The sequence below is a fragment of the Triturus cristatus genome, chromosome 6 (assembly GCF_964204655.1).
Source record: "Triturus cristatus chromosome 6, aTriCri1.1, whole genome shotgun sequence".
Lineage (NCBI taxonomy): Eukaryota > Metazoa > Chordata > Amphibia > Caudata > Salamandridae > Triturus > Triturus cristatus.
This window is the reverse complement of record NC_140589.1, coordinates 559,298,096-559,325,990: the sequence shown is the minus strand read 5'-3', so window position 1 is coordinate 559,325,990 and position 27,895 is coordinate 559,298,096. Positions and strand designations below refer to the sequence as shown.

Genomic DNA, 27,895 nt, shown 5'->3' with positions numbered 1-27,895 from the left:
GTTTGGGATTGGTCATTGGCGCCGGGACAAGGCGTTCAGCCAGGGGCTGGAGGGGTGGGCATGTTCTTCATGCAGGCTGTAATGCAGCCTGAATTGCGAACAGGACAAGGCGCATGACTGCTTTGGGCGGCCTGAGTGGGCCGACCAAACAGTCATTGCATACTTGAGTGGGCATGTCACTCCGCCCCTGCCCTCCTCGGTAAATGGAGCAGCCTTACCCACCCTCCTGCCCACAAAGGAAACATAGCACGATTACATCCTGAAGTTATTATCATGTGATGATTTTTCCTCTTCTTGCACTGCTTGAAAGCAGTGGGGCGTCGTTCTTCCTCCGTAGTAGATGAGCCGCCACTGGGGGTTTGTCATCTACAGGTGCTAGGAAATTCAAAAAACACAACAGAGGGTCCCTGAAATCTAATATGGGGAGAAGAGAGCAGGGAAAGTACCGCAAGGAAAAAAACAAATCTTTCTCCTAAAGCTTCAAATCTGATGGGTCATCCATAATAAGCATATAGTTGTCCCACAAAGATATCATTCATAACTTTTATTATCAAAAAATATGAATATGAATATTTATAGATACAACATACATATAGATTAATTACTTACAATCACATGTAAACCTATACATTCATGTGAATAATAGCAAATAATTGGTAAAAGAAGAAGAGCCCACTAAACATAATAAACCAACACACAACATAATATGACGATCATAAAATACGATCAACCCAGACGACACAACACGACAAATTCAAACAATAAAAAAAAACCAATTATATATAGACCATAATACAATACAATGATTATGCAATGAGTTGGAGACAAAAATGAACCAACAGGACAAAACGCCGACGCGCGTTTAGGAACACTTAAGTACATAGACAATTCCTACTTCAGGGCGTAGATATTATGGTAAGTTCAGTAATAACAAGCCATCTGTTTGTCATGTAAGGTCCGCCGGATATGTGGTACAAGGGGCTCAGTTAAAGAATGACGTATTAAGTATCCAGTAATGGGTGCTAGGCCTGTGCGACTCGACCGCTGGGCCTCCTCCCCTACACGTTCCATCTTCTCCTTACCTGGACATTGACACCGTGGCGCAATCTGCTGCACTCTCTCCAAATCTGTGAATCAGCCAGCAGGAGCCTCAGCCAGGTTAGATTTCACAAGCCTGGGTACAGCAGTCGCTGACAAGTCCGCTGGTGAACCTCCCGATTCAGTTGATGCAACAGGGCCCCCTTAGGCGTGAAGTTGCAGCGCTCCTGCCACAGAATTTCAGCGCAGTTCAGGGGCCTCGTCCTCAATAGCATCCGGGCAGTGCAACATAATCCAGTCTGTGATGCAGAGAGTCGCTACCCACCGTTGGTAATGCCCTCTGTGCACCCCCATGTAGTGGTGGATCGTAGTATGCGATGCAGACCTCCCTACGTTGGTGCGCAGGAGTACCTCTACCATTCACAGCTCCAAGGGGCTCAAGGAGGTCTTCTCACACAGGTCAACAACGCGTCTCCATGCGACCTGCGAGACTTCACCATCAGATATGGACGATCGCTGAGCCTCAGTGTCTACGGCCACGGCTCATCGACTCATCAGCTCCTCCGCATCCCACTCCAGGCTCAGGTCCAGCGAGGCATCCAGACTCCAGACGCAGGTCCAGCGAGGCATCCAGCCTCCAGACGCAGGTCCAGTGAGGCATTCAGGCTCCAGACGCAGGTCCAGCGATGCATCCAGGCTCCAGACGCAGGTTCAGAGAGGCATCCAGGCTGCAGACGCAGGTCCAGTGAGGCATCCAGGCTCCAGGCGCAGGTCCTGCGAGGCATCCAATCTCTCATCCTGGTCATCCTGGATGTTGGGTGGCTTGAGGGGGTTGTTGATGTGTGCTGCACTTGGCCCTGGCTGCTCCATTCTGCATTTCATTATTATTTTTTGCCTATTTCTATTGCAGGTCGACTGATAGGCTATTTTTTCCAAACTCACGTTGGGCTGACTAACTTGCGTTTTTTGCCACTAATGGGCCTTTCGTTGGTTTTTGCCCGCTAACACCGGAATTCCTATCGCCATCACGCTAATTTTAGCTGCAGTTTTCACCGCTGATCCCTGAAGCTATCCCCATGTAGCAACGTCTTGAACATACGTTGCTAACAAGGCGATAGTATTCAGTGGTACACAGCAGTAAGAAAACTGTCGCTAGCTAGCGGTAGTTTTAACCAGTCCTTGTACATATGCCCCTGTAGGGTCCTCATTTAAATGTAACATGTAACCCTGGATGTGCTTTTGAGAAGCTTAAAAGTGTGTTATGTGATAGAGCATATGTATAGCGCCTGCGCCTCCTCAATGCGCTGCTGTACAAAAAACAGTTCAAAGGGGAGTGGAAGGCATGCTTCCAAATGAGGGCAGCAGCTTACCCTGGTTAATATAAACATGGAGGGTGTTTGATTAACACACTGCTCCATCTATCGAAAAAAAATTAGCGCCATTAAATCTGATTTTCCAGCACTAATTACGAAACCACACTCGAGGATGAAGTTGTTCCTCACAAAAGAGATATTTAAACTGATGTGGCTGAAAAAAAATATAAATATTAAAAGGAGTTTGATCTTTTGAGTCAAATTATGCGAGCACATATGCTATAGGAAAGTTTCTTCTGCTCCTTCCCCCCTCTTCCTAGTGTCTCCTTTAATCGCTCACACTCATTTGCCGTTGAATAGTCATTTGAATTTGGCGGAACCCAAATTTACCAAAAATAATCTGCATTTGTTTTTTAAATACAAATGATAAGTTAGGGTCGTATGTATTTTCCTGTCCTTGAATTATTAATAATCAATTGGCGATATTAAAGAGTCCCAATAAAAGTGGTCAAAAACATTATTGTGAGACCCTTTGTGCCTCGAAACGTTGCATGATAGGCGCTTGAATACGTATGATTACTTCGCAAAACAAAACAAAAAAAGTTGGCAAAGGGCTAATATTTAAAAACACGTTATCAATTGTATTTGGAAATAATAGAGGTATCGATTTGATAAAGCACAGTGTGGCTTGATGTGACAGATAGAATATCAATTATATATGCCATTTCACAATTAGAACACAAGTATTATATTGAAATAACTCCAATCGCAATGCACTTGACATATTTCTATGTACTGAAATATTTTCCATGTCTTATTCAAAAGCTTATTTTATTGCATGAGCTGTAAATAGAATAGAGTGCCATACATACGTGTTACTTCAATGACACGGTCAAACAAAATGTGTACCTCACTTTCACCCCTTCCATTCAACTGTAGAAAGTCCCTTCCGCGTATTCCACAGGACACGACTCATCTCTCTACCTTCAAATGGTCCCTACAAACAATTATCACTCTCTCCAACTAAATCACTCCCATTTGTATGCAATTTAAATGTTTACTATATAAGAAAACTAATTTTCTTCGGTTGTTAAAAAATAAAGCGCACTGACACCCATTAGATGGGCGGAGAAGCACAATATACAATAAATACATCTAAATCATGATGGTTATAGCTTTTGGGGAATGTGGCATTCCAGGGTTGCAGTAGCCACAAAATATGAATTGATGGCTTGCGTTACTCTGTGAGTAGTATGTTTTGGTGCCTGAAGGGTTTTTCTCTAGATACGGAACTATAAAAGTTTTTCAAAGAAAGGTTAGGATTGTTTTAGTCCAGTTGAACAGTGTCCCTACTCCATGTTCTAAAAAGTAATCAAGGTAAAATATATTTCCCCGTGCCAGTCTCTCCACAGATCATGAATCCACAACTTGGCTCTTCATTAATCATTCATTCATTTCTCGTATTTGGTCTGGCAGGTACTACGAGACAAGCATCATCAAGCCCGGGGTGATTGGGGGCTCGAAGCCCAAAGTGGCCACCCCCAAAGTGGTGGACAAGATCGCCGAGTACAAGAAGCAGAACCCCACTATGTTCGCCTGGGAGATCCGGGACCGGCTTCTGGCAGAGGGGATCTGCGACAACGACACAGTGCCCAGCGTGTCCTACATAAACAGGTAACACCGTGCGCGGGGTCAGCCTCGCCCACCCTCCTCTTCTGGCAGAGCGTTGCGCCCTGGCATCCGTGTAGTGGCCGACCCTGCCGCTTGTAGCTGATATACCACATAACGGCATGATGTTTATTTCATCAGCCCACACGGATTGTGTAGATAGATAGATAGATAGATAGATAGATAGATAGATAGATAGATAGATAGATAGATAGATAGATAGATAGATAGATAGATAGATAGATAGATAGATAGATAGATAGATAGATAGATAGATAGATAGATAGATAGATAGATAGATAGATAGATAGATAGATAGATAGATAGATAGATAGATAGATAGATAGATAGATAGATAGATAGATAGATAGATAGATAGATAGATAGATAGATAGATAGATAGATAGCCCGTGCATAATCTATGCTGGAAGTTGTTCGATTACATCCAATGTGGCAGTGGAGACGGGAAAAACTAAAACATTTGAGAGATTTTTAATTATAACTCATAGCCAAGATATATATCTTTATCTGTCCATTTGTTATATTTTGAATATGTGTTATGCAGTTCTTTTTACCTATATGATATATAGATTGGCAGAGGTAAACCCTGATTGGTTTAAAACATGTCTTTTGTGACTTGTGCTTTGTACAGGAACGTGGACCATTGGTAAAGGTTTCTTGAATGAACGTTTGCATAGAAATAAGACGTTTAATAGCTAAGTTATTGGGCACCACGCTGGTTAGTGCCTGGTGCATATATCACGCCGTGCGCAGCGCCCTCTGGCATGTGATGTTCGTTGTCCCAGTGTCTTTCAGCGGTGCCTTTTACATACATGCTCACATGGACCTAAAGGCAGGTCAGGTTAAAAAGTGTCACATCTGAAAGAAACACGTTAGTTCTAGATTCCTTACCTTAGAATTACCCCCAGGTGTCAGAGTGGATCCGGAAAGTTTTTTGTCAGCAGTACCTCTGCGCATCGGAAGGTGGTGTCGGTCGGCTCCGCGTTCTTCATTATCGTTGTGTCGCCGGGATGACGTCGCAGTAGCTACTAAGACGCCGCCCTCGCGCGCTGACGTCAGTTCTTTCTTTTTACGCACCAGCCAGCGCAGATCCGGAGAAAGCGGTACCTCCAGTCACTTTATGGCTGATTTTTTCTCGACTTTTGTCGACGTCTTTTTTGAGACTACGACACCTGGTGCACGAGGAATGCCTGGTTTCAAGGCCTGCAGCTCCTGTCCCCGACCGATGTCGGTTACGGATCCGCACCGTGTGTGCCTCTTTTGCCTGGAGCGCAACCACTACCCCAAGTCATGCTCCGACTGCAGGTCGATGGCGCCGAAGACTTTGCAGGAGCGGTCCCGAAAGCTGCTTGAGCGCCGGCGGTCGGCTCCACGCCCTTTGAGGTCCCGGTCGCGAGGGAGGTCGAGGGACCGGTCGCGGAGCCATCACCACTCGTCCAAGTCATTGAAGTCTTCACACTTGGGGTCGGGTAAGTGGAATCTAAAAAAGAAGTTGAAGAAGCATCGTCGCTCTTTGACTTCTCCCTGTCGGTTGGCAGACACAACGAGGGATGCGGGCGGTGCCCCTCCCGCGGCACCGCGCGTGGAGCCCAAAGGTTTGACTCCGAGCTTCCCTACCTTTCTGGGACCTGGTATGACTACTGCTCAACTTCGTATGTTCTACGAAGCGATGCATGCCATCTTTGGGCGGCCTGGACCCGCCTGCGCACCTTCGGGCCCTGCGGGCTTGGTTGGGGGGCCTGGGCCTTCTCTGCTGTTGGCTCTGGCAACGGCGCCGCAGGTCCCACTTGGATCCAGGCCTGGATCCGGATCAGCGCCGGTTGACCTCATTACACCTCCACTGGCGCCGCTTCCACCGGCACTGCCACCGACGCCGGTCGTGTCCCCGGTCGGCGTCGACCCCGGCCTCCATCCCAAAGTGGACCTGGAGCCGGACAGACATCGCCCGATGCCGGATCCGGCGCCAAGAGGGGTTTTTGTGCCCCTGTTCACTCCTGGGGTGCCTTTTTGGCCATATTGGCAACCTGAGAATGAGGACTGGGAGGGGACAGGTGACCCTTTAACTGATCAGATGTGATCTGGGCAGGACTGGAGAGAGGAACTGGGGGATGCCAGTGGTCTTGACACATCTCCTGACCTTCGCATGTTGTCTCCTCCTACCGTGGCTACGGAGGAGGGAGCGTCGTACAAAGGGGTGTTGCGAAGGGCGGCCGAGGCTCTCAACCTCGAGCTTCCTACGGTGGCGGTCAGGACTAACCTCCTGACAGAAGTGCTTTAGCTGGCAGCGAGCTCTTCGGAGCCCCTGCTGCCGTTTAATGAGGCCCTTGCCGAGTCCTTTTGGGCACGTGGTCCAGGCTCAACACGGATAGGATGATTATCCAACGCCACCGCCCGGCTCCGGGCGACCCCACTTTCCTCTCCCAACACCCCACCCCAGAGATCTTGGTGGTCCAAGCCTCCACTTCCAAGAGCGTATTCCCTACAGCCCCATTGGAAAGGGAATCCAAGAAGCTGGACCATCTTGGGAAGAAAAGTTTCTCTTCCGCCAGCTTGGGACTGCAGTCGGTAAACACTGTATGTCTATTGGGCCGTTATTCCCACTCTGTTTGGGATACGGTTGCGCAGGTGCTGCCCCAGTGTCCGGAGGAGGCCCGGACAGTGCTCTTCCAGGCTGTTGCTGCTGGGAGGGATGCGGCTAAGTTTACCATCCGTTGTGGGCTGTGTACCGCTGACTCTCTAGGCAGGGCGATTTCCATGTCTGTAACCCTTCATCGCTACGCCTGGATGAGATCTACTGGCTTTTTTTCGGGGGATGTCCAGAACATCTTGATGGACATGCCCTTTGATGGCCGTCATCTTTTTGGTGACAAAGCAGACAACGCTCTAGAGCGTTTCAAGGACTCACGGGCTATGGCCAAGTCCTTGGGCTTCTCCAGCCGCCCTGCACAGTCTGCTTTTCACCCATTTCGTGGCTATGGAAGGGGTGCCCCGCTGTGTCCCCCCAGAGCCACAGGCCGCAGCAAGGTACCCAACTTTCGGGACGTGGGAACAACTGTCGTGGTTCCGGGGCCAGCCCACCAACCCCCCCTCTGCAGCAGCCTCCAAACCTTACTAGTCCGACATTTCAGGCCCATCAAATGCCAGTGTACGGCAGGATTCACCATCACCTCCCCCACTGGTGCACCATCACGTCGGACAGGTGGGTTTTGCAGATAGTCCAAAGGGGCTACTCCCTTCCCTTCAAGGCTACCCCTCCAGCCATGCCACCGCAATACCACCACATGTCGGAGGATCATCTGGCCCTTCTCAAGCAGGAAGTTTCGGCTCTCTTGGCCAAGGGAGCAATCGCGCGCGTTCCTGTCCCAGAAGTAGGTTATGGTTGTTATTCCCACTACTTTCAGGTCCCCAAGAAGGACAAGGGCCTGCGTCCTATCTTGGATCTCAGGGTCGTCAACCGCTTCCTGCCTAAGGAGAAGTTCAAGATGTTGGCGCTTGCTCAGGTCTTGTCTGCCCTCAACCCGGAAGACTGGATGGTAGCGTTGGACTTGCAGGACGCTTATTTTCACATTCCTGTCCTGCCGGCCCACCGGCGTTACCTTCGGTTCACGATAGGCCACGAGCACTTTCAATTTACCGTGCACCCCTTTGGCCTTACCAGCGCCACTCGGGTGTTCACGAAAGTGATGGCGGTGGTCGCAGCTCATCTGCGCAGATCAGGGGTTTCAGTCTTCCCCTATCACGACGACTGGCTGTTGAAGGCGGGCTCGTCCTAGGCAGTCGTCTCCCATCTCCAGACTACTGCCGACCTCCTGCATTCGCTGGGGTTTTCCATCACTGTGCCTGAAGTCACACCTGATTCCCTCTCAGAAGCTCCTCTTCATCGGAGCGGTTCTGGACACGACGCGGTTTCGGGTCTATCCTCCCGAACAGCGAGTCCGGGATATTCAGGCTATGATTCTGATCTTTCAGCCTCTATCCCGGGTTTTGGTCAAGATGACCCTGAGGCTGCTGGGCCTCATGGCCTCCTGCATGCTGCTGGTCAATCATGCCAGGTGGCATATGCAGGCTCTGCAGTGGGACCTGAAGTTCCAGTGGGCGCAGCATCAGGGGAATCTGTCCGATTGCGTCCAGATCTCAGAGGGCACTGCACGCCAATTGCAATGGTGTCTCAGAACCAGGATTGGGTCAACGGCAGATCCTTCTCCCTTCCCCAACCAGACCTCACAGTGGTGACAGACTGATCCCTTCTGGGATGGGGTGGCCACATGTAGGAGGCGGAGATCAGAGCTCCTGGTCTCTGGCGTAGTCCGGGCTCCACATCAACCTTCTGGAGCTTCGGGTAATTCAGCTTGCACTAAAAGCATTCCTTCCCTCTGTCTGGGGAAGAGTAGTGCAGGTGTTCACGGACAACACCACTGCTGTGTGGTACTGCAACAAACAGGGAGGGTGGTGTCGTGGACCCTATGTCAGGAGGCCCTCCGCCTCTGGACATGGCTGGAACCTCAGGGCATATCCCTGGTGGTTCAACACCTCGCAGGTTTTCTGAACGCCAGGGTGGACGAACTCAGCCGCAGGTGCATGATGGATCACGAATGGCGTCTTCACTCGGATGTGGTGCAAGGTCTCTTTCGACAGTGGGGAGAGCCTTGGTTAGATCTATTTGCCACCAGAGAACGTGCAATGTCAGGAATTCTGCGCATTGGAATGTCCAAGGCGGCACTTGTTAGGCGACGCTTTTCGTCGCGAGTGGAGTTGCAGTCTATTGTACGCCTTTCCGCCTATACCACTTCTGCCCAGAGTGCTGAAGAAGATCAGGCGCGACCGGGTCCAAGTTATCTTAGTGGCTCCAGATTGGGCATGAATAGTCTGGTATCCCGAGCTGCTCAGCATGGCCATCAATCCTCCGACCCGTCTGCCCCTTCCGGAGGATATTCGGTTGCAGCAGCAGGGGACAGTCCTCCACCCAAACCTGTCCATCCTCCACCTCCTTGCGTGGAGATTGAGCAGCAGCAGTTAACGTCATTTGACCTGCCTCTTAAAGTCTGTGATGTTATCTTGGCAGCCAGGCGTCCCTCCACTAAGACGGTATACGCCTGTCGGTGGAACAAATTTGCGGCATGGTGTACAGCAAAGGCTGTGGATCCCCTCTCTGCCCCTCTTTCTGTGGTTCTCTTGTTCCTTCTTTCTTTGGCCTAGCAGGGCTCTGCTCTGGGCACTATCAAAGGCTATCTCTCAGCCATTTCTGCATTCCTTTGGCTTCCAGATCAGCCTTCTCTTCTCAAGTCCCCGGTTGTCAGTCATGTCTTGAAAGGCATAACTCATCTTTTTCTTCCTATTCCTTTCGTTATGCCTCAGTGGGACTTGAATCTGGTTTTACCTTATTGAATTTGCGCTCCCTTTGAGCCGCTTCATAACTGTCCTTTGAGGCTTTTAACGCTTAAGACTGCATTCCTGGTTGCCCACACATCTGCTAGAAGAGTGAGCGAGCTCCAGGCTCTTTCTTCTCAGCCTCCTTTCATGTCTGTCCATCCGGACAAGGTAGTTCTCAGGACTCGTCCATCTTTCCTGCCCAAGGTTGTCACGGCCTTTCACATCAGGCAGACCATCACTTTGCCCATCCTTCGAAAGAGGAGGAGAGGTTCTATCGTCTGGACCCAAAACGTGCGCTTTCCTTTTATCTGGATCACACCAAACAGTTCCGGGTGGATGACCAGCTCTTTGTTGGGTACGTGGGCGCCAAGAAAGGTCTGGCTATACACAAGCGGACTATCTCCCGATGGGTCGTTTTGTGTATCAAAGCCGGCTATTCTCTGGCAAAGAAGGAGCCTCCAGTGGTGCCGCGCGCCCATTCCACCAGAACGACGACAGCTACTACTGCTTTGGGGCGAGGAGTACCTCTCAATGACATCTGTCAGGCAGCTACGTGGGCTTCGTTGCACACATTTACCAAACAATACTGCCTTGACTGTCAAGTCCGGAGAGATGGCTTCTTTGGCCGTTCTGTTCTCCATGACTTTCTGGTGTGATCTTGGTTTGCAGACCTACCTCCAGGGTTGGTATTGCTGGGGTATCTATTCTAAGGTAAGGAATCTATAACGAATGTGTTTCTTTCAGATGAACAAGTTACTTACCTTTGGTAATGACGTATCTGTAAGAAACATTAGTTAGTTATAGATTTCTTGCCGCCCCAACCATCTCCCCGTTCTGCGAACTGATTTCTTGGGTTAAGGATATCCTTTCAGGGCCCTAGTTTTGTGCACCAGTGGTCAGTATCTTGCATGGCTCTGCGTTTCTGGCGTGGAAAGTCGTGTACAGAACTGACGTCAGCACGCGAGGGCGGCGTCTAAGTAGCTACCGCGACATCATCCTGGCGACACGACGCCTACGACGAACGTGGAGCTGACTGACACCACCTTCCGACGCGCAGAGGTACTGCTGACGAAAAACTTTCCGGATCCAGTCTGACGCCTGGGGGTAATTCTAAGGTAAGGAATCTATAACTAACTAATGTTTCTTTCAGATATATCATTACAGAAGGTAAGTAACTTGTTCATTTGCACTTTAGGATTCATTTAGAGGAGTTAGAAATCAGTTTCCGAAATCAGTTTTTTAAATAATGATAATTCTCTGTATTCACAGGCAAGTCGTTCTTTTATTTATTTATCTAAAGTGTACCTTAACAGGTAAAAACTCACAGGGCTACATATAAAACAAAAAATACTTTTGAAATTATCCTTGATTTTTAAGATACAATCATTCAACTTTCACCTTTCCGTTGTTCCATACATACTACAAGTGCACCTCTGTTCTGCGGTATTCCCGGCAGCTGAATAACAAACAGTGTGTCCCAAAATTGAGGCATTTGGAACAAACTGCCCTTAAATTGTTTTTCCTGACACAAAGAATTTTCAGTTCCTGCCGGTTAGTCATAAGTAATTTTCTTTTCTTTTTTTGTAAACCTGTACAGTGACTAGTTAAATATTTACAGCTTGTGGAGCAAAGTGAGATGCAGCTGTTTTGAGTACGGCCCAGTGCCCAGACTCCCGGCATCTATGTAGAAACAAACAATGGCAGGCACACAGCATGCAACCAATAGAGGAACAGGCATAGCACCAATATGTATAACAGAAGTCACAGAGAGACACTCACTTACAAAAACACCCTCTCTAGCCCCCTCACCACATACAGACACGCGTGGCTGGTTGAGGCGCTGCCTGTACATGCGCACGCTCTCCATGTTTGAGCGGTCATGGCCTGTTCCCAAGCCATGCTGGAAGCAGCAGGTGCAATTATCTTCCCCAATGTACCTTGGCTGCCGTACATCCCCCGGACGTGGCGTGCTGTGAAATAGTGCAGCCACCACAGGAAATTCCCAGGTGTTTGTCATCGCTGTGAAATAGCTTATTTAGTTATGAGTAGGGCAACATAGCACTGTGATGGGCTAATTATACACCTGCCCCAGAGCCAGCGCAGGTGCCTCGGCAAGGCACTCTTATATTCAGGAGGCGGCCTCTAGGCGCTTGGAGGGGAAAGATTCAGCAGATAAGTGCACGCTGAGGAGGTGGGCCTGTGGTAGACAAGGCGTGAGTGCTAAGAACACTCGACCGTGGGAGGGCGCACTCTAAAAAGGTAATAATAGCCTCTGAGGGCCCTGACCCCCACACCCCGGAACTAGTACTTGACAGAGTGGCTCCGCTAGAAACCCGGGGCCCTCTATGAAGACAGAGTTCATTTGAAGAGACAGGCAATCCAGCCAAAGACAGACAAGGCCCTGTACCTGCAGGTGCCATCCCCACCTCTTTGGAAGTGACACAGGCTCCATTAAGCAAAAAATACCTATCAAAGTTATGTGTGGTGACCCTCTGAAGGGGCAGGGCTTACTGCGGAGATGGACATGCCCATCTCCCGTGGGTTTGTGAGGGGGCAGGAAACGAGGGGGTCAGGGGGGTTTACTATGCCAGTCTGAGGAGACAAGGCCCCGTGGCTAGTGCAGGAGCACCAGGGCCCGACTGCCTGAGGTATTAAGACAGCCCCAGAGGAGACAGGGCTGCCCTTGGAGACTCTACCTCCCCTCCCCCAGGCAGCTGTACCCCCACGTAGAGGCAAACCCCTCCCCACCCACTCGGAGGGGAAACACCCACCAGGGAGACCGAATCCCACCAAGAGAAACTAGACTCTCTATGGCAGCAGACCCTCCCCATGGCAGGATCACCCCATAAGAGGTAAGTCTGTCGAATAAACAGTACTGAGGTGAGGAAACGGCGTCTCCTGGGGGCGGGACCATACATACTAATAGACCCTATCCAGATGGGATACTCACGATTTTTAAGCCAAAAATGGCCTTATTTTGGCTGTCTCCCGCCTAAAATTGCCTCTCCTTCAAAAGAAGTAATTGGAGGAAATATATTCTCCCGCTTATGCTTTTTAAAATCTCCCACTTTTCCCTTCTAAAAATGTTGGCATGTATGGGGGACCCTGTGAGGAAATTGTTCGTCCTCCATGGTGGAATTGGGGGGTTGGGAGGGGTCCTCCTAGAGGGGAGAACCTCATGTAGAGGCAGCCATCTCTGAGAGAGGGGTGTCTCACTGGCAGATGACTGCCAGAGCACCTTGTGATATTCTTCTATTGTACCGTGTTAAACAGTTATGGCTGTTGCACCACAAACTGCATTCTCTCTTAGTGCCTAAAAGATAAGTGATATTTATAACACACATCAATGGCTTTTAATTTAACAAGTACCACTGAACAGTACCATTGAACAGAATGATAAAACCTGATGCACTACACCAAAAAGTTATCTCACCAAAAAAGAACGCCTCCTCCTATTCCCAGACCATAGATTCAGATCAACTGACATATATTTCCACTGTGTATATTGTCAATAACAAAACCAACATCAACATCAATAATAATAATACATATAGCACTGACCATCAGATGAATCACTTCTAGGCGTTTAAAATAATATATTACTAATGCCATTGTACAATCTCTCTCTCTCTCTCTCTCTCTCTCTCTCTCTCTCTCTCTCTCTCTTTCTTTCTCTCTCTTTCTCTCTCTCTCCATCTCTCTCTCTCTCTCTCTCTCTCTCTCTCTCTCTCTCTCTCTCTCTATATATATATATATATATATATATTACCTACTGGCGGTCGCCAGTAGGTAGATATAGTTAGGACCCTGTTTCCATAGGAAATCCGCAACATTCTATTTGGAATAACTTTGGCGCCGGTCGACGAATCCTCGCGAAATTTTCAAAATAGGTGGGGCGCTACGCTCCGCTCCTACCCTGAAAGTCTCGGGGGGATTCGTCAAGCAGGGGCCGAGAAAAAAGGGGGGTCTCAAAACGCGTTTTCCCCATGCATTTTTCCATAGGACCTTTAGACACAGCTACAGCCCGAACGGCTGAACAGAATTACTTGAAATTTGGCAGAGAGGTAGCCATAAGGTCAAGGAAGTGCCTTTTGCAGGTCTGGTGTAAATCTGTTCAGTATTTCCTGAGAAAATAGCATTTAAAAGCATATATATGTGGGCGGAGCCTAACCACACATCTCATCCTGAGATCTGATTGGCTGTCAGCACTTCATCCAAGAAGTGTTGGCAGCCATCTTGGGACCAATATACATGATAGCACCTCATTAAAAAGCATTGCAGTTAATAGAAGGTTTTAAGACTTTAGTTACATTATAAATCATTTGTTGATGGTACCATACTCATTTTAGGAATTGTGGTATGTTCTAAGGTGATTTCACCATGTGAAAAAGCCTTCTGCTGGGATATCATGATTGAGAGAAAAATATTTTCTCATGCTTTTACCACAGAGGTTTGGAAGGTGATCTATAGGCTAAACTGAGAGCTTATTTTCTGTAAATTCACATTATCTTTCTCAGTCATGTGAGAATGAAGTCTGACATTCCCAGTAAAACATGTACATCCAACAAGGGCAGAGACTGTCAGTTGATTCCTTTGTGTTCTACTGCAGCTTCCCAGAGTGTTCCAAAGAACTACTAGAGCGCTAACAGTCCTACTTATGATAAACGTATGGCACACCTTAAGCCATCTTGCTTGGATTAAAGTGGTAACTCTTAAAACATTTAATTTAAAAAGGAACAAAATGAGGGGGTTCATTTTTCCATAAAAAGTATGATTAGTGCTGCAGAAAGAAAAATTAGGGCACATTTTGAGTGACTTCTCAAATCCTCTTCTATTTCATTAAAAAATTCTGACATGCAGACTGAAACATGCACTTTCAATACCAGCAGCAGTTTTCCCTGGTGAGCAGTAGCTTTACTACAGTGATCTAATGAGCAAAAAGAGTGCTAACATTCTGAATTTATGGCAAATGTGTGACACATCTGAATGCCTTCTTGATGGAATCAAAGTAAAAAACTGAAAGTATTTCCTACTGAGGAGACTGCAGTAAATGAGGAAATTAGGAAACTTCATAACAAATAAGTCTCCCAAGATGGCCACCAGAGACAAAAGAGCCCAAATGTAGCCCAAATATCACCCAGATGTAGCCCAAGTATAGCCCAATGACAGAATGTCCCAGAATGTTCTTAAAAACAACTAGAGCGCTTACTGTCTTCATTATGACAAAAGTAAGGCACACCTGAAGCCATCTTGATTGGAATAAACTGGTAACACTTAAAACATTTAATTTAAAAAGGAACACAATGAGGAGGTTCATTTTGCCATAGAAATTATGATTAATGCTGAAGAAAGAAAATGAGGGCACATTTTGAGTGACTTCTCAAATCCTCTTCTATTTCATTAAAAAATTCTGACATGCAGACTGAAACATGCACTTTTAATACCAGGAGCAGACTTCCATGGTGCAGTAGTTTTACTACAGTGATCTAATGAGCAACTAGAGTGCTAACATTCAGAATTTATGGCAAATGTGTGACATATCTGAATACCTTCATGATGGAATCAAAGTAAAAAACTGAAAGCATTTCCTACTGAGGAGACTGCAGTACATGAGGAAATTAGGAAACTTCATAACAAATAAATCTCCCAAGATGGCCACCGGAGACAAAAGAGCCCAAATGTAGCCCAAAATCACCCAGATGTAGCCCAAATATAGCCCAATGACAGAAGTGTGCAAAACACTTATTATTTTGTGTTTTTGCAGTGTTATATAGTGCAGACTTGTCAGGTATTGGAGTGCTTTACATGAGCATTGGTTACATCACACAAGAACAAATTCATTTTGGTTGTAGACATGGGGAGACTAAGTGATTTGACCAGAATCACAGAATGTCGAGCTGAAGCAGAAACTTCAACCTGGTTCCCCAGTTGGAAAGTCTGCAGTTCTGGAAGTAACACCACATCCTCTCCCCTAAGTGCAACATTTAATCAAGTGGTCAACTGGATAAAAAAACATAAAGATAACAAATAATTTAAAAGTGCTTTGTCGCTATTTGAAAACTCAGAAAATATGTCCTTATTTTAGTCTTTTAGAGCACTAACCATAATTTTGATGCCAATAAGACCCTCTCATATATGTAATTTCTAAAGGAAATGCTCTAGGTATTACAGTTTTGATTACATCAAGATGATGTCAGGCGTTCCACACTTTTGTAATAAATATAGAATGTTAGCAATCTAGTTGTTCATTAGGATACTGTTGAGAGGCAGAGGCCAGGGGCACGGACTCTGAAAATTGAAGGCAGGTAGGAGGGTGCAAAGGCAACAATTTAACCACACTGAGCAGGCAGGAAGGGCCGTGGAAGCACAACAGACTATGGAGGGCAGTGGAAAGGGGGGCAGGGGCAACAAACCAACAATACAGGACTTGCAAGAGAGGCTGTTGGAGGGAAGATCTATTACGGGTCAAGGAAGCTAGGGGCGGTCCCCAGATCCCCGGGAGCCACCACAGAACTGAGCAGGAGAGTGAGTCAGGGACAAAAGGGGCACCTTAATTTGAGCCGGGGTGCCTAGGAACGCTTGCTCCAAAAATGAAGAAAACAGACATATGAGACATGGAATTGGAGGCAGAATACAATGGCAGTTTAATGAGAAGATGCAACTTCAAAGAAACCGCAGAATAGAGACATAAAGTACAAAATACAGAATCCAGATAATCATACAGCTGTCATAATATTCTCTGTATCTCAATTAATGTACTGACAGAGAGAGAGAGAAAACACATCTATAAATGCATCATGAGAAACAAGTTACACCAAGGAAAATGTTACCTAGGAACACTCACGTTTACTCTTAGAGCAAGCATTCCTGCAATTACAATACAAAATCTTTTAAATGCAAAAGTAAAGAGAACAATGGTTAAACATAACATGACATTTCATATAGGTAAAATAGAATAAGATACTTCAAGCAAAGCAGAGCAAGACATTTTAAGCAAAGGAAGACAAGAGCTCCCAGCTCTTGGGGAAAACCTGCACTGCCTGTTAACCTACATACAGACGGCGAGGTAGTCCGTCGATATCTGTGGGTGCTCCCTTTTTATATCATTTTGTGGGCTCCTTTGCACGCTACATCTACCTACGTATGCTACCCAAAAGCTTCGTCTGCAGATTTTACCAGACATTTCGTCATTTACCCACTTAATGCTGACAATGGACTGGGTGAAAAGGTCAGTCTCTCAGGCCAATCGCTTATCGTAAGTTCCATAGAGCAAGCAGAAAATAATGGGTATTGTACGGGAGTTCAATATATTCATGTATAAAATCTCCTCAGTTCTCCTAACTTGACGCTCTGCGGTTGCCACTTCCTTAAAAGCGGGAAACCTGCCCAGGAAGCAAGTACCAGTCCAGGATGCAGCCTACTGTATGTCGACAGCTTCAGGGGGATGTTGAACTTTGATACCGAGCACGGAGCACTCGGGTAGGGTGGGGGCTACTAGTTTGGATCAGAAGGCCTCGCAGACCTGCCTTCAGACTGCTATACACTAAAATTGCAGAGCTATGGTCAATTTAACAAAGAGGCCTACATATTGAACAGAAGGGCCTACACAGGGGTTTTATGCTGGCTGAGTGGTAAGGATGTCTCAGGATAATTATATAGCAACACAGGACCCGCTGGTCAATTTAATACGGCCTACAAATGCAGCTGGCAGGGCAAGGACAAGGGTCTCATACTTCAGGTGTGGACAGAACGGGCCAGGGGCCCCCTGTGATACAAAATCTACCCTCCTTCAAGGCTGTGGCAATGTAATAGACCATTGTGGGCAGAAGGAAGAGGCAATGGTAGTACAACCATACATGCCAACAGACCCGATTCAGCCAGGAAACGTCCAATGTTTTTAAGCTCAAATGGGCTTTATTTGATCTGTCTCCTGTCTACAATATCCTCTTTTTCAATGTAACTCAAAGGGGAAAATCAATACCCCAGTTTTTTTTTAAAATCTCCCTCTTACCAAGTTCAAAATGTTCGCAAGTATGGTACATTGGATCATGGAAGGAAATGGGATAGGGACATGGACTTGGATAACAGAGGACAGGAGGGACATGGAGAGGTGCACCAAACTGACCCTGCAGGGCAGGCATCAGGGTTTGCAGCAGCACAATACACCACACAGGGCATGCAGGACGGGAGTGCAGTACAACAATCCATAGAAAGCAAGAGGGAGGGGACAGGACCATGCACATGGACAACAGAGAACAGAGGGGCAAGAGGCAATGGTAGCTAGCTGACCATAATGGACAGACAGGAGAGAAAGCTGCAGTATAACAGACCATAAAGGGCAGGAGGGACGGATCAGGGGCATTACAATGGAACAGACAAGCCAGGAGGGAGGGAGTAGGGCTGGGGGCAAGGGGGCAGGGCAGGAGCAGCAAGATAGACATGGAGGTCAGGCAGGATGGGCACTAGAAGCAAGACACACCATGAAGAGCAACAGTGAGACTGTGATGGCATACACACAGACCATGGAGGGAAGGTGGGAGGGGGTCAGGGGCAGCTAACTGACCACACAGGGAAGGTGGGAGGGGCCATGGCAGCACAGAAGACCATGCATGGCAAGTGGGAGGGTTAGTGGCAGCACAATGGCTATGATGGGCAAGAAGGAGGGTGGAGGGGCATGCACAAAGGACGATGGAGGATAGAAGGAAGGGTCAGGACCTGTGCACAGACAAGAAAGTTCAGGGGAAGGGACCTCACAACAGACCACACGGGGCAGGCAGGAGGAGCAGTTGCAGCACAACAGACCAGGGAGGGCAGAAGGGTGTGGCAGTACAATGGACCATGTAGGACAGGAGGAAGAGGATAGGGGCATGGCATGTGGACAGGCAGGGTGGAGGTGGCAGGGACAGGTTACAGTCATCTGACAATGCTAGGCAGGTGGGAGGGGAGTGGCAGCTCAACAGAACACTCAGAGTAGATAGGAGTGGCAGGTCCATGGGACATGGTGGGCAAAAAGGATGGAGCAGGGGCATGCACAAAGACATCGGAGGGCAGGGGGAAGGAGAATAGGGGCAGCAAGCTAAGCACAGAGTTTAAGCAGGAGGTCAATGATGGGGCATAGAATTGGGCAATGGAGGGCAGGAGGAGTGGACTGGTACATCATACTAAATTGAGGGCAGTGGCAGCACATCAGACCATGCATGGCAGGAGGGAGGAGGCTAGTCCATGGATTCACACAACAGAGGATAGGGAGGAAGGGGATGGGGCAGCAAGCTAACTGTTCAGAGAAGGCGGGTATTAGGAACTTTATTGTTTTTAAAACATTGTGTCTGTGCGAACTACTTAAAATATGAACAAGTATGCAGCATAATCTCACTTTTATTCAGGAAGAAGAGGACGTTTGTGACTGTGACTCCGGGCTCACTTGGCAGAAACACCCCCTGACCCTCCACCCCCTATCGCGAAATGTAATGCCCGTGAAAAGGGTAGGTGAACACAGTGTTATATAGAACATAGTCCTGAGAGCACGATTGAAAATGAAAACTAGATATAGTGTATGGTATAAACTATGCACCAAAAAGTATGATATAAGATGAACCGGGCGTGAAATATAATATGCAATACATTGTGCGCAATGACAGATTCATGGGAGAGTGCGAGATAGCACAGGCACTAGCGCGTGCTATGCGATATGCGCCTTGGAGTGTAATATGCACAGGGCAGTGTTGTGTAACCTAACTAGTCTCTAAAGTTGTAATATAAAATATGTGCTGGGGAGTGTAACGTTGCATATGCACTGTGACAAAGATATGGATCCCAGATTGTAATATGTATGGCATAGCACTGTGCGTTATAACATAGGCATCGAGAAAGGCACGTTAGATGGGGCAATATAACCCGTGCGAAGACAAGTGTGGCATGACATATTCACGGGGTGGTGTTACAGTGCACATGGGCTAGAGAGTGTCATAGCATATGCACTAGCTAGTGGAATACAACACAGAGGTGTGTGGCACTCGGCAGGCAATGGTGGGTGTAACACAGCATTGGGCTCTGTCAGGAGCACGCTGTGACTCTCAAGTGATGTTCATCCCCTTTCCAGAGAGTAAAATAAAAAGTATTACACATCCGGCAGTGGATGTGTGTTTTATTAACCGTGAGGGGGGTTTCTTGCATAGTTTTGGTCGAATTTTTGTCGAATCCCCTTTGAATGGCTTGGTGTGCATGTGTATTAAATGTGCCCGTCAATAGCTACCCATGTTTGTATAAATAAACGACAAGGGTGTCTACCAGGATTAGGCACGGTAGGGCATCAGACATGTCAGAGCTTCACTAGTGGTGTAAATACATTCCACGTGGATTCATTGCATGCATAGTCGCCTTTTAATGAATATCACGCAAATCGTCATGGTGATAGGTACGTACGGTTTGTCCAGCATGTCCTAGGTGTGTCTATAAATATATATTTTTTTAAAATAATAAAAAACAGTGGCCGGCTCTGGGGATTGGGGTCAAAAAAATATAATTAGGAGACTGGCCCTGGGGGATGGGGTCATCAGGGCCAATAAATTAGAATAAGAAGGGGAACCAAACAGCCCCCCTTCTTAAAAAACTAAAATAAATAAAAGACTGGCATCGTGCCGGAGGCCATGCCCCCTCCGTGCAGCACTCTGCAAACGCGCCCCCAACAGGCATCTCCAGTATGCGCCAGGGAGCTGCGCTGCAGCCAGGTGTTCTGAGGCCAAGCCCCTTTTTACACCTCTCTGCAACGCAGCTCTGTGGCGCTTACTGGAGGTACCTAGTGGTCTAGTTTGACCCTAGGGACCCTTAGGATTCAGGGGGACTTAATCTCTCAACTTAGAACAGCCACAGGGCGCGTTTACACAGTGGTGAAGGGAGGGGACGGGGCCTGAGGTGACGTGTGCAAACACGCACTATGGGATGTTTTAAATTGGGGATATAATTTCCCTTCAATACTGAGGGCCCCTGGGGGCTAACTAGCCCACCAAGTGCTTCCAGTAAGCGCCACTGAGCTGCATTGCAGAGAGGTGGTCCAGGCCGTGCCACTTTTTACACCTCTCTGCAACGCAGCTCTGTGGCACTTACTGGAGGTACCTAGTGGGCTAGTTGGACCCTAGAGACCCTCAGGATTCAAATGAACTTAATCTCCCAACTAAAAATGGACACAGGGCGTGTTTACACAGTGGTGAAGGGAGGGGACGAGGCCTGAGTTAACGTGTGCAAAAACGCCCTGTGGCCTGTTTTAAGAGGTAGTTTTAATCCCCATGCCCTATTATACACTAGGGGCTTACAGAGGAGGTCATGCTAATCACAGGGGGACCCCAACGCATAATGTTCCCTAGTGTATGTAGGTGTTTTCACTGTATTCTAAGTGTCTTTTAACATAGCACTGGCTCTAGGACTGGTTAGTCAGACTCAGTTACCACCAGTATCCGTCTGAAAAAGTTGAGGGTACAGGATGATTTTGCAACAAGGCTTCTTTCTGCTCTTCTTTTTGTTCTTTCTGCACGTTATCCTTCTTCCTGCACTTATCTTCGTATTTGAGGACTTCTGTTGCTTCTTTCTGCACTTCTTTTGTTTCTTTCTGTGCATTTTTTCTTCTTTCTTCACATGTCCTATCTCTGTAGGCATAGTTAGAAATTAGCATTTAAAAAACCTTTGAAATTCACAGAAAAAACCATAGGTTTCAGGCACGTTATAGTTAGGAATTAGCATTTAAAAAACCTCAGAAATTCACTGAAAAAACCATAGGTTTCAGGGGTGTTATAGTTAGCTGGACTTTTCACTTGTACAAAACCATTGAAATTCCCCCGTTATAGTTAGTTCAGCTAACTATAACTCGCGCGCCCGCAATGCACTGCTGATGACGTCACATATTATATCACTGATGACATGGTCAGTGACATCACTCATGACATCACTCATGACATCTCAAATGACATCACTGATGACATCACTGATGACATCATCCTTGTGATAGAGTGGCAGACCTCCTCTTCCCCTAATATAACCTTTGATACACACATTCAAAAATAGAAATCAAAATTTTAAAAACAATGGACATACCAATACCAGTTACAACAACCTATACAGTAATTCTAAGATCCACATACACATCCACTCATTCACCAACAGTCCTATACAGTCACTCATACATGTACTCACTCATCATATGTACTCATACACCTATACATCCTGTTACACAATGCCACTCATCCATAGAGGTACTCACACACATAGTCACTCATGCTAATAAAGAATCAAACATACATTTACTTGCATATACAGTTATACACACACCACCACACTTACTTCTACGGAAACTTACACATACTTAGTCTTTTAAACAATCACTTATAGAAACACATACTTATTCATATAGGAACTCTTTCAATCTCTCACTGTCACATATACTCGCTTATATACACCAATAGTCACATATACTAGTTTAAAACATATGTAGTTACTCATAAAGACACTATTGAGACAGTCATTCACTCACTAACACACCCATACACTCACTCATCCACCCATAGAGTCCTGCACACATGCTGTCTTCAACACATACAAAGAGTGAGTCATTCATTCATGCACCTATGCACTACGTAATACCCCCACCGAACCATGCAGACACTCAGACTGATACTCATAAAACCAACTAATAACCTATATAAACACCCATGTAGCTACTCACCAACCCATGCAGCCACTTATACACAAAGTGAGAGACTGATACAGATATTTACATATTTAAACATTACTCACTAAGCCATGTATTCACTATGAAACACTTAATCAGTCAGTTACACAATCAATTTTTCAAAAACAAATCATCCATTTAGACACTTATATACCCATTTATTCTTCCATCGACCTTGAGATATACATATATAAAACATATTTAATTTTCAGAAACACACACATTCACTGGATGATGTCATCAGTGATGTCATCAGTGATGTCATTTGAGATGTCATCAGTGATGTCATGAGTGATGTCACTGACCATGTCATGAGTGATGTAATATGTGACGTCATCAGCAGTGCATTGCGGGCGCGCGAGTTATAGTTAGCTGAACTAACTATAACGGGGGAATTTCAATGGTTTTGTACAAGTGAAAAGTCCAGCTAACTATAACACCCCTGAAACCTATGGTTTTTTCAGTGAATATATATATATATATATATATATATATATATATATATATCCATCGCTCCATCTGCACCTCCAGAGCGCACTCAATAGACGGGTGCTTTGAAACGCGAAGGTGCATTCGCGTTCATAAATGCGCGCTCACTCCTAGTTACTTTCAAGAACTCGGAAAAGCACTCGGCGGGACACTCCTGCAGTTATTCAATCCTTTATTGCATGGCGAGCATGGAAAACAGCGCGCATATATATATATATATATATATATATATATATATATATATCACCAAACAGTTCCATTTTACCGGGGGCCCCGACCCTGCAGGGCGAGCTCTTGACAGGAATGGAAATCCTGTGAATGTGAAGACTCACCACCAAACAAAAAAAGAGCTCAACTTCGATTAATGGCAGGAGCTGACTTTAATTTGCAGTCTGCGCTTCAGTATACATTGCACTCCAAATCCTTACGCGTTTCAGCATGACTGCCTTGATCACAGGTGAGTGCTTAATATAATCCAAGTGGTCACGTGCCCGTAGTCCGTGCTTCTGACTGCAGGCCCCAGAATGCACCTGCTGGGTGTCCTTGTGTGTGCACTGGTCAATTAGTGTTTTGCTGAATAGCGTTATTCTCCCAATGGCACAGAGTTCAGGTTCCCAAGTGATGCAGACTTAAAATTCTTTATGCAAAATGCCAAAAAATACTGCAGCGCATTCCTCCTCTCCCTTTCTCCCCAACAGTTCCAAATGGCAGCGGAAATCCTTGTTAGCTGGATATATATATATATTATCTACTGGCGGTCGCCAGTAGATAGTTATAGTTAGGACCGTGTTTCCATAGGAAATCCGCAACATTCTATTTGGAATAACTTTGGCGCCGATTGACGAATCCTCGCGAAATTTTCAAAATAGGTGGGGCGCTCCGCTCCGCTACTTCCCTGAAAGTCTCGGGGGGATTCGTCAAGCAGGGGCTGAGAAAAAGGGGGGGTCCCAAAACGCGTTTTCCCCATTCATTTTTCCATAGGACCTTTAGTCCAAGCTACAGCCCGAACGGCTGAACAGAATTACTTGAAATTTGGCAGAGAGGTAGTCCTCCGTTCAGGGATGTGCCTTTTGCAGATCTTGTGTAAATCTGTTCATTAGTTCCTGAGAAAATTGCAGTTAAAAGCATATATATATCTATAGGCGCGCACCGTGCGCGTACGGTAAGCATACCGTACGCGCACGGTGACGTGCGCGAGCGCAATTCTGATTGGTTGTTAGATGTCAGTAAACATTCGAATCAGTCGAAATCAGGACGTGTCGGCCGCCATTTTGTCTCTTGCAGTCTGAGGCAATAAAAAACAAAGGGGGAAAACGTGAGAAGGGGGCAGGATGGACAGGTCCTGACCCCTTAGCCTTGGTCATGGGGTCACTGAAGGACCCCCAAGGGTAAAAAAAAAAAAAAAATTTTGAGAAAAATCGCGTGGTGTGCGCACCGTACGCGCACGGCACGAACAACGCATCGTGGGCGTTTGGTGCGTGAAGTGCACCAAGCGCCCACAGAGCGCGCACGGTGCGCGAAGCGCACCGAGCGCGTACGATATGCACATGGTGAAAAAACTTCAAAAAATAAATAAAATACATAACTTTGCATTTAAAAAACCTTGCAAATTCACTGAAAAAACCATAGGTTTCACACATGTTATTGTTAGGAATTAGCATTTAAAAAACCTTGCAAATTCACTTAAAAACCCATAGGTTTCACACATGTTATAGTTAGCTGGGCATTTCACTCGTGAAAAACCAATGAAATTCCCCCGTTATAGTTAGGTCAGATAACTATAACTCGCGCGACCGCCACTCTATCACAAGGATGATGTCATCGGTGATGTCATGAGTAATGCCACTGACCATGTCATGAGTGATGTAATATGTGACGTCATGAGCACTGGATTGCAGGCGCGCGAGTTATAGTTATCTGACCTAACTATAACTGGGGAAATTTCATTGGTTTTTCACGAGTGAAATGTCCAGCTAACTATAACATGTGTGAAACCTATGGTTTTTTAAGTGAATATATATATATATATATATATATATATATATATATATATATATATATTCACTGGAAAAAACAGGTTTCAGAGGCGTTATAGTTAGAAATTAGAATTTAAAAACATTTGAAATTCACTGGAAAAACCATAGGTTTCAGGGACGTTATAGTTCATTGGACATTTCAGTCGTACAAAACCAGAGAACTTCGGCCATTACAGTTAGTTCAGCTAACTATAACTCGCGCCTCCACAAAGCACTGCTTATGACCTCACATATACATCACTCATGACATGATCAGTGACATCACTGATGACATCACTTATGACATCATCCACAGAATCTCTGACGCACCCACCCACACCCACATGTAACCCTTCAGACACCCACTGCAAGTTCCACACTACCATTCTCGAAACCATTAACACACCCCTACCAGTACTTACTACCTATAACTGCGGAATTTCTCTGGTTTTGTACGAGTAAAATATCAGCCTAACTATAACGTCCCTGCAAGCTTTGTTTTTTTCAGTGAATATTTATTTATATACTGTTTTCCTCATTAGCAGCATGATTTAGCCAACATCCTGCTGCATACAGAGATTTTAATATATCGCGAGTCAAAGGGGACAAAGCACAACAGGCGGAGTGAGTACTATCTTGAACCCACAGTCCTCTTTTTATGACCACGAGTATCCTCCAATGGGAGTTGATGTGTGAACTTTTAAAATCCCTGATCGCGTTTCTCTGTCACACAAAGCTGGCATTGAGGAAGGCAATAAAGCCGAAATGCGTCTGCCAGGTGTTACAGCAGTGGCGAACCTTCAACAAAGCACGATGTGCCCAGATGGTGAAAATAAAGCTTTTCTTAATCATACCTGAGCATGTGTCAGCCCGTTTTTCGTGGAAGCGGGATTGGTGGAATATATATATATATATACTTGATGGTTAGAAAAGCTAATACCATTGTCATATAAAACATTTTTTCTTCTTTTTTTCTTAATTGAACGAACTGAAAAGTCTGTTGTCTATGTTCTTGTATAACCTTAAATACACTGAACTCGGAACCTAAGGTCATGTGACCAAGAGCTTGTTTGCTCGAAACGCGTCATTTTGTTTGCCCGTAAAATAAAATACTACAATTCAACTCGATTCGTGTGGCTCGTACTTACCGAAGATGAAGGATCTGTGAGCCGACAGAGAATATATATATATATATATATATATATATATATATATATATATATATATATATATATATATATATATATATATATATATATATATATATATATATATATTCACTGAAAAAACCATAGGTTTCAGGGGTGTTATAGTTAGCTGGATTTTTCACTTGTACAAAACCATTGAAATTCCCCCGTTATAGTTAGTTCAGCTAACTATAACTCGCGCGCCCGCAATGCATTGCTGATGACGTCACATATTACATCACTCATGACATGGTCAGTGACATCACTCATGACATCACTGATGACATCTCAAATGACATCACTGATGACATCACTGATGACATCATCCAGTGAATGTGTGTTTTTCTGAAAATTAAATATGTTTTATATATGTATATCTCATGGTCGATGGAAGAATAAATGGGTATATAAGTGTCTAAATGGATAATTTGTTTTTGAAAAATTGATTGTGTAACTGACTGATTAAGTGTATCATAGTGAATACATGGCTTAGTGAGTAATGTTTAAATATGTAAATATCTGTATCAGTCTCTCACTTTGTGTATAAGTGGCTGCATGGGTTGGTGAGTAGCTACATGGGTGTCTATATAGGTTATTAGTTGGTTTTTTGAGTATCAGTCTGAGTGTCTGCATGGTTCGGTGGGGGGTATTACGTAGGGCATAGTTGCATGAATGAGTGACTCACTGTTTGTATGTGTTGAAGACAGCATGTGTGCAGGACTGTATGGGTGGATGAGTGTGTGTATGGGTGTGTTAGTGAGTGAATGACTGTCTCAATAGTGTCTTTATGAGTAACTACATATGTTTTAAACTAGTATATGTGACTATTGGTGTATATAAGTGAGTATATGTGAGAGTGAGAGATTGAAAGAGTTCCTGTATGAATAAGTATGTGTTTCTATAAGTGATTGTTTAAAAGACTAAGTATGTGTAAGTTTCCGTAGAAGTAAGTGTGGTGTTGTGTGTATAACTATATATGCAAGTAAATGTATGTTTGATTCTTTATTAGCATGAGTGACTATGTGTGTGAGTAACTCTATGGATGAGTGGCATTGTGTAACAGGGTGTATAGGTGTATGAGTACATATGATGAGTGAGTACATGTATGAGTGACTGTATAGGACTGTTGGTGAATGAGTGGATGTGTATGTGGATCTTAGAATTACTGAAGAGGTTGTTGTAACTGGTATTGGTATGTCCATTGTTTTGAAAATTGTAGTCTCTATTTTTGAATGTGTGTATCAAAGGTTATATTAGGTTGAGAGGAGGTCTGCCACTCTATCACAAGGATGATGTCATCAGTGATGTCATTTGAGATGTCATCAGTGATGTCATGAGTGATGTCACTGACCATGTCATGAGTGATGTAATATGTGACGTCATCAGCAGTGCATTGCGGGCGCGCGAGTTATAGTTAGCTGAACTAACAATAACGGGGGAATTTCAATGGTTTTGTACAAGTGAAAAGTCCAGCTAACTATAACACCCCTGAAACCTATGGTTTTTTCAGTGAATTCCTGAGGTTTTTTAAATGCTAATTCCTAACTATAACGTGCCTGAAACCTATGTTTTTTTCTGTGAATTTCAAAGGTTTTTTAAATGCTAATTTCTAGCTATGCCTACAGAGATAGGACATGTGAAGAAAGAAGAAAAAATGCACAGAAAGAAAAAAAAGAAGTGCAGAAAGAAGCAACAGAAGTTCAAAGACGAAGAAAAGTGCAGGAAGAAGGATAACGTGCAGAAAGAACAAAAAGAAGAGCAGAAGAGCAGAAAGAAGCCTTGTTGCAAAATCATCCTGTACCCTCAACTTTTTCAGACGGATACTGGTGGTAACTGAGTCTGACTAACCAGTCCTAGAGCCAGTGCTATATTAAAAGACACTTAGAATACAGTGAAAACACCTACATACACAAGGGAACATTATGCGTTGGGGTCCCCCTGTGATTAGCATGACCTCCTCTGTAAGCCCCTAGTATATAATAGGGCAGGGGGATTAAAACTACCTCTTAAAACAGGCCACAGGGCGTTTTTGCACACGTTAACTCAGGCCCCGTCCCCTCCCTTCACCACTGTGTA

The 27,895-nt window shown here is 45.5% G+C and overlaps 1 protein-coding gene across 2 annotated transcripts in view; it reads left to right on the top strand.

The window, feature by feature from the left end:
• The window catches only part of LOC146817393 (uncharacterized), a 1,110,110-nt gene that overhangs the window by 360,591 nt on the left and 721,624 nt on the right, over positions 1–27,895 (top strand). The window contains exon 3 of one of the 2 annotated variants that reach the window (XR_014962542.1): positions 3,828–3,916. Coding sequence is in view for 1 of the 2 variants with exons in the window: in XM_085609207.1 (XP_085465333.1) it covers positions 3,828–4,025 (198 nt within the window). In the remaining variant the exon portion in view is untranslated. Of the gene's footprint in view, positions 1–3,827; positions 4,026–27,895 lie in introns of those variants that run through there. The other variant, XM_085609207.1, reaches the window with a different exon arrangement.